The sequence below is a fragment of the Prunus dulcis genome, chromosome 3, assembly GCF_902201215.1.
Source record: "Prunus dulcis chromosome 3, ALMONDv2, whole genome shotgun sequence".
NCBI classification, from domain to species: domain Eukaryota; kingdom Viridiplantae; phylum Streptophyta; class Magnoliopsida; order Rosales; family Rosaceae; genus Prunus; species Prunus dulcis.
The window spans coordinates 3,640,916-3,655,698 of NC_047652.1; the positions used below are offsets into that span (position 1 = coordinate 3,640,916).

The 14,783-nt window shown below is 37.1% G+C and overlaps 3 protein-coding genes and 1 pseudogene across 3 annotated transcripts; 1 reads left to right on the plus strand and 3 right to left on the minus strand.

Moving 5' to 3' along the window:
* The first annotated feature begins 517 nt into the window (after positions 1–517).
* LOC117620813 (ESCRT-related protein CHMP1B) lies at positions 518–1,486 on the plus strand. Its single transcript, XM_034351050.1, has one exon. It carries the CDS (start codon positions 669–671, stop codon positions 1,278–1,280), a length of 612 nt encoding a protein of 203 aa, XP_034206941.1. The 5' UTR covers positions 518–668; the 3' UTR covers positions 1,281–1,486.
* Positions 1,487–2,529: 1,043 nt separating this feature from the next.
* On the minus strand, positions 2,530–3,784 carry LOC117620814 (annotated as a pseudogene).
* Positions 3,785–5,595: 1,811 nt separating this feature from the next.
* LOC117620810 (jacalin-related lectin 19-like) lies at positions 5,596–6,909 on the minus strand. The gene is made up of 3 exons (XM_034351048.1): positions 6,794–6,909; positions 6,383–6,607; positions 5,596–6,134 (listed from the first exon to the last, which is right to left on the minus strand). The coding sequence occupies exons 1-3, from the start codon at positions 6,884–6,886 to the stop codon at positions 5,820–5,822; spliced, it is 633 nt and encodes a 210-aa protein (XP_034206939.1). The 5' UTR covers positions 6,887–6,909; the 3' UTR covers positions 5,596–5,819.
* A 1,654-nt stretch (positions 6,910–8,563) lies between these two features.
* On the minus strand, positions 8,564–11,672 carry LOC117623539 (putative FBD-associated F-box protein At5g22720). The gene is made up of 4 exons (XM_034354558.1): positions 11,635–11,672; positions 9,401–10,826; positions 9,140–9,313; positions 8,564–8,954 (listed from the first exon to the last, which is right to left on the minus strand). The coding sequence occupies exons 2-4, from the start codon at positions 10,802–10,804 to the stop codon at positions 8,712–8,714; spliced, it is 1,821 nt and encodes a 606-aa protein (XP_034210449.1). The 5' UTR covers positions 10,805–10,826; positions 11,635–11,672; the 3' UTR covers positions 8,564–8,711.
* Positions 11,673–14,783: the final 3,111 nt, after the last annotated feature.

Genomic DNA, 14,783 nt, shown 5'->3' on the forward strand with positions numbered 1-14,783 from the left:
GTTTTTTGAGCTTTTATCACAAAACATCACAAGCTTGCGAAATTGTTAAGTTTTTTTTTTTTTTTTTTTTTTCTTTCTTAGTATTCAATTTGATCATCCACGTTTTTCTGCACACATCAATGTTTTCCATATCGTCTAATCCCGTTAAAAATTCTATTAGTGTGCTAATGTGACACGCATATGCAGCCATTACTTCACAAATACGGTGAAAAAACTAATTTTACAAAACTCAGTGACAATTTGTGATAAAAATATTTATAATTATAATTTTTAAGGTTTTTCCCAATGGGGTCTAGCCTATTTAAAAAAGGCCTAGGTCTCAAGTTTGAATTCCCACGGCATTATAGTTGTATGTGTGTGAGAATAATCCCCCTCTCATATAATTTAGGCTATAACTTGTACTCAAAAAATAAAAATAAAACATTTTAGGTTTTTAACAGCAAGTGGTAAGCCCAAGTCACATATTCTTTATGTCCAGTCTAATACAAAACAATCCGATACTTCACAAAAAAGCGGCCCAACAAAGGAAAAGTAGGAAACTTCGACTTGTTGACTTCCCTCTGAGACAGACGCGGAACGCGTAAATCGCAAATCCAAAACACACAAATACGGAACCTTTCTCCGATTTAAAACCAAAACCCTAGAAAATCAAATCCCCAAAATCCACCATGGGAAACACCGAGAAGCTGATGAACCAGATCATGGAGCTGAAATTCACGTCCAAGTCGCTTCAGCGCCAATCCAGAAAGTGCGAGAAGGAGGAGAAAGCCGAGAAGCTGAAGATCAAGAAGGCCATGGAAAAAGGCAACGTTGACGGCGCTCGGATCTACGCCGAGAACGCGATCCGAAAGCGCACAGAGCAAATGAACTATCTCCGGCTCGCTTCCCGGCTCGACGCTGTGGTGGCTCGGCTCGACACCCAGGCCAAGATGTTCACCATCAATAAGTCCATGGGAAATATTGTCAAATCACTCGAATCGTCGCTGGCCACCGGAAACCTCCAGAAGATGTCGGAGACCATGGACTCGTTCGAGAAGCAGTTCGTGAACATGGAGGTCCAGGCCGAGTTCATGGAGACCGCCATGGCTGGCTCCACCTCGCTTTCGACTCCCGAGGGTGAGGTCAATAGCTTGATGCAACAGGTCGCCGATGACTATGGGCTTGAGGTTTCTGTGGGCCTACCTCAGCCAGCTTCCCATGCCGTGCCGGCCAAGGAAACCGAGAAGGTCGACGAGGACGACCTCTCCAGGAGGCTTGCGGAGCTCAAGGCTAGAGGTTAGAATAGGGAAGGCGATCAGCGTGGGTTTTGAATTCAATATATATATATATATATATATATATATGATATGCTTATGTGTTTGTACCGATTGCTAATTAAGAGTTATGACTCTTGTTGGAACAATTTGAAACTTGATATTTGTGTATATTTGACGAATTTGAATTCGCTGCGATATGTTGTTATGTGGGTTTTATTACATTCTAGTCAGACTGTTTGCATCTGTTTTTTTATGTACGTGCAATAGATATGTGAATTTGTCTCTCTGTTTGCTTGAGGGTGCCTTGTAAGAATCTGACCAGAGAACTTTCTACCTGTTTTATATTCATGTTGATGCCTTGCAGTTTTTTTCTCATTCTATGGCATGCATAAAACTGGTTCAACATGTCTGTCATGTGTCAAGGCAATGTACCGGTAGAAAAAAATGTTAAGACAATGTGTGGGTTTAGGGTAAGTGAATATGGGTTAAAAAATATGGTATGAAACTATACAGTGTGGTCAAAGAACCTTTGTGCCTGTTGTCTTTGGCTGGTGATGCCTTAGAATTTCTTTTATTGATGCACCTTTGTTATTTTGTGTACATGCATGAAACTGGTGTATGGTGTGCTGTTAAGTGGAGACAGTGTGTCCATGATAATTGCTTCATATTCGATCATTTGCTAGGGGACTCATTTCTTGTTGCTGTTATCAAAATTGTGAGAATTCTTCTGGGATTTTTCATAAGGATGCCAACATGCTCTTATAATGAATTGTTTCTTATGGCTATTTGCTGGTTCATTGTCCGGTCATTGTTTTCTCACAATAGCTTGAAATGAAAAGTAGTTAGTTTTGAGATCTGAATCCTCTCATCTTGTGTACTTGACTGCAATTCAGTTTTATGGTTTTTCTGCTTCACATATTCCATGTCATGGTCACATTTCTGATATGCGAATGAGAGCTAGTAAAGTTCCCTCAAACCTGGGGTTATATAGTTTATGTCAATGTGATTCTTAGATTAGCTATATAGCATATTTCTGGTCTGGAAATAGTTTCTCTGACAGAATTTTATATGCATTCAGACTTGCAGAATGGATATAAAGTGAAATAAAAGATACAGTGCTTGCTTGTGTTTATCTTTTGTAAATTGTATTATTGGTAGAAAGAAAAATGTTTGGCTCCTTTCCTTGAATCCTTTTAGGTTGCTGTTCAATTATTTTAGTCTGATTATCGACCCAACGCAATTAATAAGAACAATCGAAGCATGTTTCGCCACCTGCCAGTGAAACATGATATTTCATTGATGGTACAGAAAACACTAGACGTTATTTGGATGGCTTTAGTGTCCTTCAAAAGAAAGAAATAATCACAAGCAGAAAGGGTAGCTTATTATACGTGCAATATTTTTGAGCTTTTGGTGATTTTAAGAACTTGTATGGCGGCAGGCATGAGCTCTAAGTCACATGCTTTCAACTTTGAGCAGTCTAAGGTTTTGAAACCGAGCTCCCAAGCCTTCTAAAACTCTTCTGAATACTCTGAAAGAGTTTTTTGGTTTGGGGAGGGGATACATGAAACCCAATGGCATCTAGGTACCATCCATCTCTTCCCTTTAATCCAACAGTTTTGCCTCCCTCCACTGTGAAAGTAAAGGGTGTGCCTTCTTCAATTCCATATGGTCCAAATGTTCTTCTATTGCCCTGAAATTTGAGTGACCGGATTAACCGCGGGGCGATGCCAAACATCATCGGACAATAGTCCACTTACACCGACTAGGAACTCATCTGGGTACTGAAGCTTTATCTGCATGAAAAAAGTCAGGCCAAAATCAAAATATTTTTGTCTCGATATCTCGCCTCTATGAAATAAATTATCATCAAATTTGATACACTTTCTATCAATCTTAATCCAATTTTGAAGTACGAGCTTAGAAGCCTATGACCATTTGCTCTATTGGCATCAGTCCCCACTTTATTAGAGGATGTCCGGAGTTCAAATCTTATGGACGAAAGCTGTCGATTAAAAGAAATAGTACAAGGATCGAAGCGTACCTCAGCAGTTTGATTGCCTCCGCGACCACTATGCGTTTCTGCTTTGACAGGCTTACCGTTTCTATCATACCCCACAGTAATGGAGTCGATGCAAAGACAGTAAGCAATCTTGATCTCTCTCACCCCATTGTAGATCCCATCGTCCCAATCAGCTCCACCATTTCCTCCCCATGGTCCTATTACAATGGTCATCCTCTTCCCACTTGCACGCTCCTTGCCATCCTACTTAAAAAGTTAAACGAACTTTCCTTGTTCAAATGTTTAGATACAATTTTTCTTACTCAGAGCACTAGTTTATGTTGAAAACCGCAGTAACATACATACAATCTAGCAAATAAATAGAGGGTAAAATTAATGATCAAGTGCCAAGGAAAAAACAAACAGAGTGATTAAGAACAAGATGCATACCATAGGCTCAGGTAAGGTTTGAACAAAATGCTAAACGCAGAGAAGAGCAAAGCAAGGAAAAAGCTATAATGAGTATGGTTGGAAGTGGAGAGAGAGATGAGATAACATAGGCGTATATAATGAAGAAAAAGCAAATTTTAGGGGAGAGATGAACAAAACGCATAGTGCAAACAGAGACCTGATGGGAGTAGTATCTGATTCTATTTTAGCATTACGTATGTAGGAACTAGGAATCTCTGCTTCTTCTTTATGCATTGAGGAAGGTTGTGGTCCTCACTATCTAGCCACTATTCTAGAAAAGCATTTATGCATTACAATATCAAGTTCTTCATTCTTGAAAAGAAAAAAGGAATGAGATGACAACCCAGAATAACATCTCAATTAGAAATTGCCACTTGGTTGATCTTTCATTTTGTTAGTTGAATGAGTTAGCAAATTCGAACTTGGAGTTTTTTCTGACATTGGAAAGAACAATACCATTGAACTAATATGTTTACTAATCCGTAATGGGAATTTGTCTGTCTGTGTATGTGTTTTATTGGGTTGAAGTTTGTAATTTGTCTAAGTTGAGTGGATTGGCCGATTGGGATATGGGTTATACGATAGTACTCTATGGATGGCGAGTATCTGATGTTACTTCCTTTTGCTGCTTGAGATTTGATTGTTATACATTGGTACCAATGTCTTCAGTTCTTTTAGAGTTACACTGAGAAGTATATTGATGTTAATTGACTGAATTGGCGTTTATCCTTGAATGTAAACCTTAGATTTTTTAGTAAAGACATGATTTGATGACTTGTTACTCTGTTTTGTGCTTAGGGCTTTTGCATATGGTCATGGCTTTTTAATTGCTTGAGGGTGGCTTGTAAGAATCTGACCAGAGAACTTTCTACCTGTTTTATATTCATGAGCCTTGCAATTATTTTCTCATTTTATGGCATGCATAAAACTGGTGCAACATGTGCTGTTATGTGTCAAGGCTGGTGCAACATGTGCTGTTATGTGTCAAGGCAATGTACCGGTAGAAAAAAAGTGTCAAGACAATGTGTGGGTTTAGGGTAAGTGAATATGGTTTACAAAACTCTGGTATGAAAACTATACAGTGTGGTCAGAGAACCTTTGTGCCTGTTGTCTTTGGCTGGTGATGCCTTGGAATTTCTTTTATTGATGCACCTTTGTTATTTTGTGTACATGCATGAAACTGGTGTATGGTGTGCTGTTAAGTGGAGACACTGTGTCCATGATAATTACTTCATATTAAATCATTTGCTAGGGGACTCATTTCTTGTTCTTATAACAGCAGCATGGCTGATGTTATCAAAATTGTGAGAATTCTTCTGGGATTTTTCATAAGGATGCCAACATGCTCTTATAATGAATTGTTTCTTATGGCTATTTGCTGGTTCATTGTCCGGTCATTGTTTTCTCACAATCGCTTGAAATGAAAAGTAGTTAGTTTTGAGTTCTGAATCCTCTCATCTTGTGTACTTGACTGCAATTCAGTTTTATGGTTTTTCTGCTTCACATATTCCATGTCATGGTCACATTTCTGATATGCGAATGAGAGCTAGTAAAGTTCCCTCAAACCTGGGGTTATATAGTTTATGTCAATGTGATTCTTAGATTAGCTATATAGCATATTTCTGGTCTGGAAATAGTTTTCTGAGACTGAATTTTATATGCTTTCAGACTTGCAGAATGCATATAAAGTGAATTAAAAGATACAGTGCTTTCTTGTGTTTATCTTTTGTAAATTGTATTATGGGTAGAAAGAAAAATGCTTGGCTCCTTTCCTTTAATCCTTTTAGATTGCTGTTCAATTATTTTAATCTGATTATCGACCCAACGCTATTAATAAGAACAATCGACGCATGTTTCGCTACCCGCTATTGAAACATAATATTCCATTGATGGTACAGAAAACACTAAACATTATTTGGATGGCTTTAGTGTACTTTGGATGGCTTTAGTGTCCTTCAAAAGAAAGAAATAATCACAAGCAGAAAGGGTAGCTTATTATACGTGCAATATTTTTGAGCTTTTGGTGATTTTAAGAACTTGTATGGCGGCAGGCATGAGCTCTAAGTCACATGCCTTCAACTTTGAGCAGTCTAAGGTTTTGAAACCGAGCTCCCAAGCCTTCTAAAACTCTTCTGAATACTCTGAAAGAGTTTTTTGGTTTGGGGAGGGGATACATGAAACCCAATGGCATCTAGGTACCATCCATCTCTTCCCTTTAATCCAACAGTTTTGCCTCCCTCCACTGTGAAAGTAAAGGGTGTGCCTTCTTCAATTCCATATGGTCCAAATGTTCTTCTATTGCTCTGAAATTTGAGTGACCGGATTATCGGGCCGCCACCATACACCATAGGACAATAGTGTCCACTTACACTGACTAGGAACTCATCTGGGTACTGAAGCTTTATCTGCACGAAAAAAGTCAGGCCGAAATCAAAATATTTTTGTCTCGATATCTCGCCTCTATGAAATAAATTATCATCAAATTTGATACACTTTCTGTCAATCTTAATCTAATTTTGAAGTACGAGCTTTGAAGCCTATGACCATTTGCTCTATTGGCATCAGTCTCCACTTTGTTAGAGGATGTCTGGAGTTTAAATCTCATGGACGAAAGTTGTCGATTAAAAGAAAGAGTACAAGGATCGAAACGTACCTCAGCAGTTTGATCGCCTCCGCGACCACCATGCGTTTCTGCCTTGACAGGCTTACCGTTTCTATCATACACCACAGTAATGGAGTCGATGCAAAGACCGTAAGCAAGCGTGATCTCTCTCACCCCATTGTAGATCCCATCGTCCCAATCAGCTCCACCATTTCCTCCCCATGGTCCTACTTCAATGGTCTTCTTCTTCTTCCCACTTGCACGCTCCTTGCCATCCTACATAAAAATTTAAAGGAACTTTCCTTGTTCAAATGTTTAGATACAATTTTTCTCATTCAGAGTACTAGTTTATGTTGAGAACAACAGTAACATACTTACAATCTAGCAAATAAATAAAGGGTAAAATTAAAGATCAAGTGCCAAGGAAACAACAAACAGAGTGATTAAGAACAAGATGCATACCATAGGGCTCAGGGAAGGTTTAGAGAAGAGCAAAGCAAGGAAAAAGCTAGAATGAGTATAGTTGGTGGTGGAGAGAGAGAGATGAGATAACATAGAGGTATATAATGAAGAAAAAGCAAATTTAGGGGGAGAGATGAACAAAACGCACAGTGCAAACAGGGACCAGATGGGTAGTAGTATCTGATTCTATTTTAGCATTATGCATGCAGGAATCTCTGCTTTTTCTTTATGCATTTGAGGAAGGTTGTGGTCATCACTAGCTAGCCCCTAATTCTAGAAAAGCATATATGCTTTACAATATCAAGTTCTTGATTCTTGAAAAAAAGAAGAATGAGATGACAATCCAGAATAACATCTCAATTAGAAATTGCCACTTGATCTTTCATTTTGTTAGATAAATGAGTTGGCAAATTCGAACTTGGAGTTTCTTCTAACATTGGAATGAACAATACCATTAAACAAACATGTTTACTAATCTGTAATGAGAATTAAAATAAGCAATTGGATTCCGATTATGGATTACTCTTGTGTTTACTTACACAAAGGAATGAAAATGCAAGTGAGGCCCACGCAAAATCAGGAATTTGACTCCTTATTTTGGAGGAATTGAACTATTAGGTGGGAGGTGGTATTCTAATTCCTGGAGCTCATCAGAAATCCAATTTTTTAACCCATTATATCCTCACATAATTTTTAAAATTCCAAATTTTCCATCCACTTTAACCCAACAAAAATTTACATACAAATTAATTTATTTAAAACAAGTGAATTTTAGTAATAAAATTGGTTTCAATTCCGATTGATGAGAATTTAGTAAACAACTTATAGGGAATCAATATCATTCCTACCCGATTTCAGATTGTTTAGTAATAATGACTTCAATAGAATCCGGATTCTAACTCCTCAATCCAACTCCTTCTCAATTCAATTCCTCCTCATCCGATGACGGATTAGTAAACATGCCATAAGAGCAAGTATTGGCTGACACATGTGATGATTGGTAGGGATTTGCGAATGCGATTGCATTGTGTACGTGTACAAGCTTTGCCTTCGTTTAGGTGCTTTCCAGCTTTTGTGATTGTGGGCAAGCAGGCCAAGTGATTCGTTGCCAAAGACATACAACAGATGATCCCCACACTGCAAAAATATTGTGGAGTTGATGGCCTTGTGTGAGGGCTTAGGAAGAATAGGGTACATAGCTCACCAACTCCAATTACCAATATTAACTGTCCAAACTGATTCTCTGTTTTCAATTAACTTGTTTTGCAGGGAAATTCCTCCACTCCACTACCAGCAAGTTCTGTACAAAGACGGTCAAAATCTCCTACCAGCTTTTCTGTCTGAACAACTGAAAAACTCAAGACACTTGCAGAAACCGAAAGGAAACAAAAAAGTTGAAAAAAATCGACTTTGCATTTTGAAAACCCTTTCTGTTTGTAATTTTAACTTCTAATAAATACAATGGTCATTTTTAAAACCCAAACCTAGGTCGCATCACATGTCTTGTAGCAATAGTAGAATTCTTATAATATTAGCTGGATTTACCCAGATAACGTGCTTGTTTGAGAGGGTTAAGCCTCCCACAAAGCTATTGTGTACCCCGGTTGTACAAGGAACTAGTAAAAACAACATCCACAATAACATAACTATAAGCAGCGAGTTTACGTCCGTTTGGAAATCTCCATCACCTGTATTTATCATGGAGATCATAAAGAATGACCACAAACAACATAACTAATCCAAAGCATAATTCAGAAGATAGCTGAAAACTAAAGAAAACCCAAAGAATGGCCATATATAGTCATATAATCTCCAAGCATAATATCAAAAAGTAATATTCAAATAGGATCCAAAAATGAATTCATTCGTGGTCATATAAAATTTAATGAAAAACTGAAATAAAAGTTAAATGTAGATCTTAGCGGGACGCCTTCCTACCATCTTTGTCAGATTTCCACTCCAATCTAAAACAAGCAATCTTGTTAGCATTTGGACGTGACTTCAACCAAGCCATCGACTCAGAGTCATTTTTGCCTTTAGCCCCTTTCAAGTTCACCATCTTGGCATCCTTCAAGAAGTGTCGCCAACACTTGTTGTTGGGATTATTACTTGTGCAGCAGGTTGGAGCCTCCTTTCTATTGATAATCTTCTCATGTACCAACTGCAGTTCAAGTAAAAACCACAGCCCGAAAGCAAAATGTCACTTTATTATCTGATGGCACAATCTCACTCAACATGGTGGCTTTAAATCAAGGAGTCCATAATACAAAATGGCATCCACATTATACAGATTACAGATCATGTAATTGGTGAAATAAGCAAAAGCATGCAAGGAAACTACCATACCTTTGGGAATTCACTGCTGGAAGATGACATTATAGATAGGGTCTGTGGATGTCCTTTATGCAATGAAATATCTAATAGTTCTTCAGTACCCACTGAAGATTGGACCATTTCAATTTTGAGACCACCGCATGTAGAAAGCAAAATTTCTCCGAAATCTTCATGGATGATGACATTCTGAATTGGCCAAAGCAAGCAAAAAAATAAAAAAGTATGAGATGTGGAAAATGAGATAGAAATGTTCAAATAAAAGGAGACTATTACCTTACCGGTGCGCACAACCAGTTTCAAGCCTTTATGGTCGAACTTCCCAAGAAATTCTCGCAACTTAGGAAACCAAAGAGGCTCAGATTTGAGGTTAAGTTTTAGCTTCCTATCTTCCATTGGTGCAAATGAAAGCTTGACCTCCTTCAAACACTTAGGATTCAGAAAAGAAAAGGGGAATTTATCACCTTGATACTCAAATGAAAGAAGATTTGGAGTATCGATCTCCGCTTCCTCTAGATTCTTGCAACCTCTTAAGACTAGTCTGTTCAGCCAATGACTTCCAATTCTTATATTCGTCAACTTGAGACAGTTACTTAGCTCCAGTTTCTCTAGGAGAGGAAAACTGAAGAATCGACCATGAAACTGGTTGTTTGTCATTCTACTGTCTTCTAGTTTCAGCCTTTTCAGAGACTCGCAATCTTTCAAGTTAATTTTGCAGGACACTTGTTTCTTCCCAGAATACCAAAATGCTTGAAGACTAGGAGCTGTAATATCTATCTTCTTGAGTACATTGCAGCAGTGTACCTCAACCCTATCAAGTTTAAGAAGACTTGAAATGTCCAAACAACTTAACCCCGAGCATTGTATGAGTCTCAAATCATCAATTAGAGGGCAGCTGGAAATGAGATTCATAATTATCAGTTGATCAACACGAAGATTTCGCAGATATAGCTTTTGCAGATGAGGAAGCTTTATAATAGTGCAAGTTTCAAGTTTACAGCCTTGCAGCCTTAATCCAGTTATTCCTTCTGCAACAAAGACATTCTTGGGCAAAATGTAGCGCCTAGTTCCATTCACATGAACATGGAAACCTAGTTCTTTTGCGTTATTTTCAGCTGCAAGTCCAAACCACCGTTCCATATGATGAACCAATGCTGGATCATAGGAGGTTAAATGTAGAACAAATTTATATATACCTAACTTACGATCCAGGTGGCTCTGGAGAGACTTATCAATAAACTGCTTAAACACCTCATTGCAGTTCTCCATACTTTGAACTCCCTCTAGTTCTTGAAAAGTCCGTTGGTCGAATGTCAAAACAGAGAAAGAGGTCCACAAGTCCCTCCACCTCTTAGACAAGATACTGGTTCGAGCAGCATCTTTTGTACTACGAAGGAGAGAGAGGATGATATGGATGACAGTATCAGGCAATTGTGAGATATAATCCATGGATGCAACTCTTTTGTCCACGCTATTTGAATCTTTAGCAGTTTGCTGCTTTTTAAGCTTAACGTTCTTGTCAATGATACTAAATTGTTCCCTCCTTCGTTTTCTGTGAGCTCCAGATGCTTCTGCACACAAATCAATAGCACAGGTTTTATCATATACCGTGCTAGAGATTCTTTTCCTTTTACTTTCTGAAGGTACTCTCAGATTCTGCAGGGCTCTCTTCAACATCATCTGTTTACTACTTGGAAGGGACCTAATTGCAAAATAGTTCATGTTATGACCAAAGAGTTTCCATACTTAAAAAATACTGTTCAAGAAAAGAAAAATTACTACCACACACACAAACACAAACAGACACAAACAAAAAGCCCCATTTACTATAGATGGTTGTTTGATGTCTCCGTGAACATAAAATAAAATAATCAGCCAACAAAATTCAGACTAACTTACAAGAAAAACAAACATAAAGATCCATAGGGTTTTTGCTTCAGATTGCAGGGCTTCAGCCCAATGGTTACAGAATCTCACATCCCATACTAGAACTATGGTCCTTGTTCATTGAGAGTATTGCCACCCAATAACAAATTTCACAGAAATAAAAGAAAACAGTCTTATCCGCGATTACTGTTCATCCTCAAAAGAAAAATCAAGAAATTCAAACAATGAACGCACTTTAACATCTTAAAAACTCTTAACAACTCTTAACAGCAACCAAAATAAAGTTCATAACTTCATCAAACACATTATTTTCCATGTAAACCATATCGAGTTAGGGCAACGATATGTTTCCATAATCAAGTTCAGTTCTTGATCATCTATATAGTAAAAAGGATAAGAAAAACTCAAAATTTAATGAAATAAACGAGTTTAAGAGAAGCAATTGCACCAAAACCCAATAGGGCTGTAAGTTTTAACGTATAAAAAATATGAGAACAAGATTCACTGATTCAGAATTTAGAGATATATATATATATATATATATATATATATATTCTCGCAACCAAACAAAGCATCAATCTTCGACATGAAAATCTAATATGAAACAAAGGATCATCGAATACCAATCCAATTGAATACGAGGAAGAAATGGGCAAGGAGACGCAGGGTATCAGAACTGCGAAAATTACCTTGTCTGTGGTCTCCCCAAGAAGAGTCTCTGCGCGAGTCAAACCGTAGCCAAGGGTTTTTGCGTTTCTTTAAAAACAATTCAACCGGCATGGTATTGGTTGATTTTTCTTTCCCCCCTGCATTACGTTTCACTTTTTTTTTTCTTTTTTTTTTTGCGAAAGTACGTTTCACTTATGTAGTCTACGTTTTTTTTAATTAAAATAATAATAATTTTAATCCTTATAGTTTATATAATACAAAATTAGTTAAATACCCATTCCTAGACATGAAACTATAAATATACCCTATACTATTCAATGTATATAAACACACCCAAAAAATACCCAAAAATGACAGCTGTTACATTTTTTAGTTTAATTACTTAAATGAAATACCTTTATTACCCATTCAGTATTAAATTAGTTTTTTTGAAAAATTTTGGACGCTCTCTCTCTCGTCTCTCTCAATTGGCGGAAACCAGGCCAGCGATCTTGGTGCTCCGGCCACGGCCAGCAGTGAGAGCGGTCGGAAAAGGATCGGCCAGGGCCGACGATCAAGTCTGGGCTAAAGCCCAGCCACATCAGCCGCTCACGACGCCGCTAAAAGCTCAGAAAGGTCTGTGGATTTCGAGTTTTCCGACGTCGTTTTCGGCGACTTCGGCTGTTGTTTCCGTCGATCGAGGTATGAAACTTCATCTACTTTTCGTACTCTAGCTGTTTATGTATGTGGTTAGGATAGATTTTGGAGTTTTGGAAATTAATCAATACACCCTAGTTTGACCGACGGCTTTGGCAGTGTTCCGAATTGCTCCAGCCACTTTTTGGCCGAGGTCCAAGACCAAAATTTACTCCCCTTGTTAGTATGAATATGTTGGTATAGGTATTGTAGGGACTTTTGGGAATTTTTAGAGATAAGTTATCATTTGACTTTGACGGTATGCTTGGTATTCGGGGTTGTTGGAATGCTAGTAGCATCTGTTTTTTGAAATAATGTTAATATGAGAACTTCAAGCGAGACAATATGAGAGGAAGCAAATTTAACAGTAGCTGTTGGCTTGTGCAATTGAGGTGCAAAGTAAACTTTTTTCTTAAATTCTTTTAGGCTTAAGAATATCATAGGGAGACAGAGAGAGCGATAGCTTGTACAGAAAATTGGACCACTTTCTGAGCATTTTTATTTTATGCTCAAGATTCTTTGCAGTTGATAACAATTGTTTTCTCTTTCTCAGTCTCCAATCTTCTTTTTTTTTTCCTTTTTTTTTTCTTCAAATAATGGAATGCAAAATTGGAGTATTGATTGAATGGTTTCTGTTCTGATAATGGAATGCAAAATTCTCTTTTCAAATTTTGTTTGTCTCTCACTGTGCTCGGTTTTCTAGCCAGCAATATCCATTTGCTTTTGTGTCACATCAAATTTACTAATCTTAATTAGTAACCATATCCATGGAAACTGCAAAGGGGTTTGGTCAGTATAAAGTTTGTTGCCATTAGTTAGCAAGGAAGAAGACATTTAATATTTTTTACCAGTGGCAAAAAATGAAAAAAAAATCAAGGCATTGGCTGCTGCAACTCATACTGTTTGTTTCTGTCATGGCAATTTTGGCAGCAACTTGTTGCCAAACCAGTTCACCTACAGCACTTGTTCTTTCAATTTCAGTTGTATTTCAAGGTTGCTACTTTACGAACATGGGGCTTTTGCTCTGGGTTCCTAGGTTTGTTCAAAAAGGTTGTGTTTTCCGTTATGTTTTTCAAGGTTGTTGGTTTATGAACATGGGGTTTTTGTAGTTGTACATTTTTATCGTAACTATTATGCAAATGAAATATAGTTGTTAGCTTCCAGTAAGTGGTATGAATAGTTGTTAAACTGTTCATACCCTGCAATTGAGTTGATTTCTATGACATAGTATTAACAGTGTACTTCCATGACATAGTATTAACAGATTTTTCAGTAACAAAGCATGCGCTATTTTTTGCTCATATAGTTGTGCACTTAAAGTTTATGATATGCATAATGTGATTTTCACTAGGAAGGTAGTTCTATGACACAGTATTAACAGTGTTCTTTTTTTTTTCTTCTTGTAGAGGGCCTTTGCGATTGCTTCTGGTAAAACTATGGACAATGTGATTTTATGATATGCAAAAATGTGATTTTTCCTAGGAAAATAGTTCTATGACATAGTATTAACAATGTACTTCTGTGACATAGTATTAACAGTGTACTTTTTTTTTTTCTTCTTATAAAGGTATTTCCTTGTGCCTTTGCAATTGTATCTGGTGAAACTATGGACAATTGGAGGTGGCAGCAAAGGATATCGAATCTCTTGTTAGGGTTTTTTGGATTTTTTGTATGAAATAGTATTTACAATGTTTTTCTATGAAATTGTATTAAGAATGTTTTTCTATGAAATTGTATTAACAATATAGCATGGTATTAACAATGCACTTTTATGACATGATATTAACAATGTACTTTCATGACATGGTATTAACAATGTACTTTTATGATATGATTTGCGGAGGTTTGATGGAGAATGAAGGGTTGTGGGGACAGACCCTTGGTTTTCGTTATTTTTTATTTTTTTTTAATGTTATGTTTGTACAATACTGTCCTATTGTGTAGGTAAAAAGCGCCCCTGAACAATAATGTTGTTTAAATAATAATTCAGCAAATAATAATGTCATAATAGTTTAATAGCAAGACAGTTCTACGGCATAGTATTAACAGTGTAATTCTATGACAGTTCTACGGCATAGTATTAACAGTGTAATTCTATGACAGTTCTACGGCATAGTATTAACAGTGTAATTCTATAATGTTTTTTTGGGCGGAAAGTTATGGAATACGAGATGGTACAATGTTTGGGCTTGTTTATAAATTTGGGCTGGGTTTGTTTTGGGTGTTTTTTGAGTTTTTTTTCTGTTGGGTTTGATAGTGGCAGTGCTGTAATTTATTGAAACTTCAACACTAATTTGTTATTTAATAAATGAATTTTGGGTGTGTTTATGAAGTGTTTTCCATGTGGGGTTTTTTTATAATTTCAGCTCCTATTTTGGGTATATTAGTGAAGATCCCTTTATATAATTGCAATCAAACTCTTGTTATT

What these genes read in the sequence shown, in the direction of transcription:
- LOC117620813 (XM_034351050.1), top strand. Translation starts at nt 669, where the DNA reads ATGGGAAACACCGAGAAGCTGATGAACCAGATCATGGAGCTGAAATTC.
- LOC117620810 (XM_034351048.1), bottom strand. Translation starts at nt 6,886, where the DNA reads ATGTTATCTCATCTCTCTCTCTCCACCACCAACTATACTCATTCTAGC. An exon ending in AACCTTCCCTGAGCCCTATG is followed by an intron (nt 6,608 to 6,793) that starts GTATGCATCTTG and finishes ATTTTTATGTAG; the next exon opens with GATGGCAAGGAGCGTGCAAG. An exon ending in GAGGCGATCAAACTGCTGAG is followed by an intron (nt 6,135 to 6,382) that starts GTACGTTTCGAT and finishes TTTTTCGTGCAG; the next exon opens with ATAAAGCTTCAGTACCCAGA.
- LOC117623539 (XM_034354558.1), bottom strand. Translation starts at nt 10,804, where the DNA reads ATGATGTTGAAGAGAGCCCTGCAGAATCTGAGAGTACCTTCAGAAAGT. An exon ending in TGGTTGTGCGCACCGGTAAG is followed by an intron (nt 9,314 to 9,400) that starts GTAATAGTCTCC and finishes TGGCCAATTCAG; the next exon opens with AATGTCATCATCCATGAAGA. An exon ending in CCAGCAGTGAATTCCCAAAG is followed by an intron (nt 8,955 to 9,139) that starts GTATGGTAGTTT and finishes CTTGAACTGCAG; the next exon opens with TTGGTACATGAGAAGATTAT.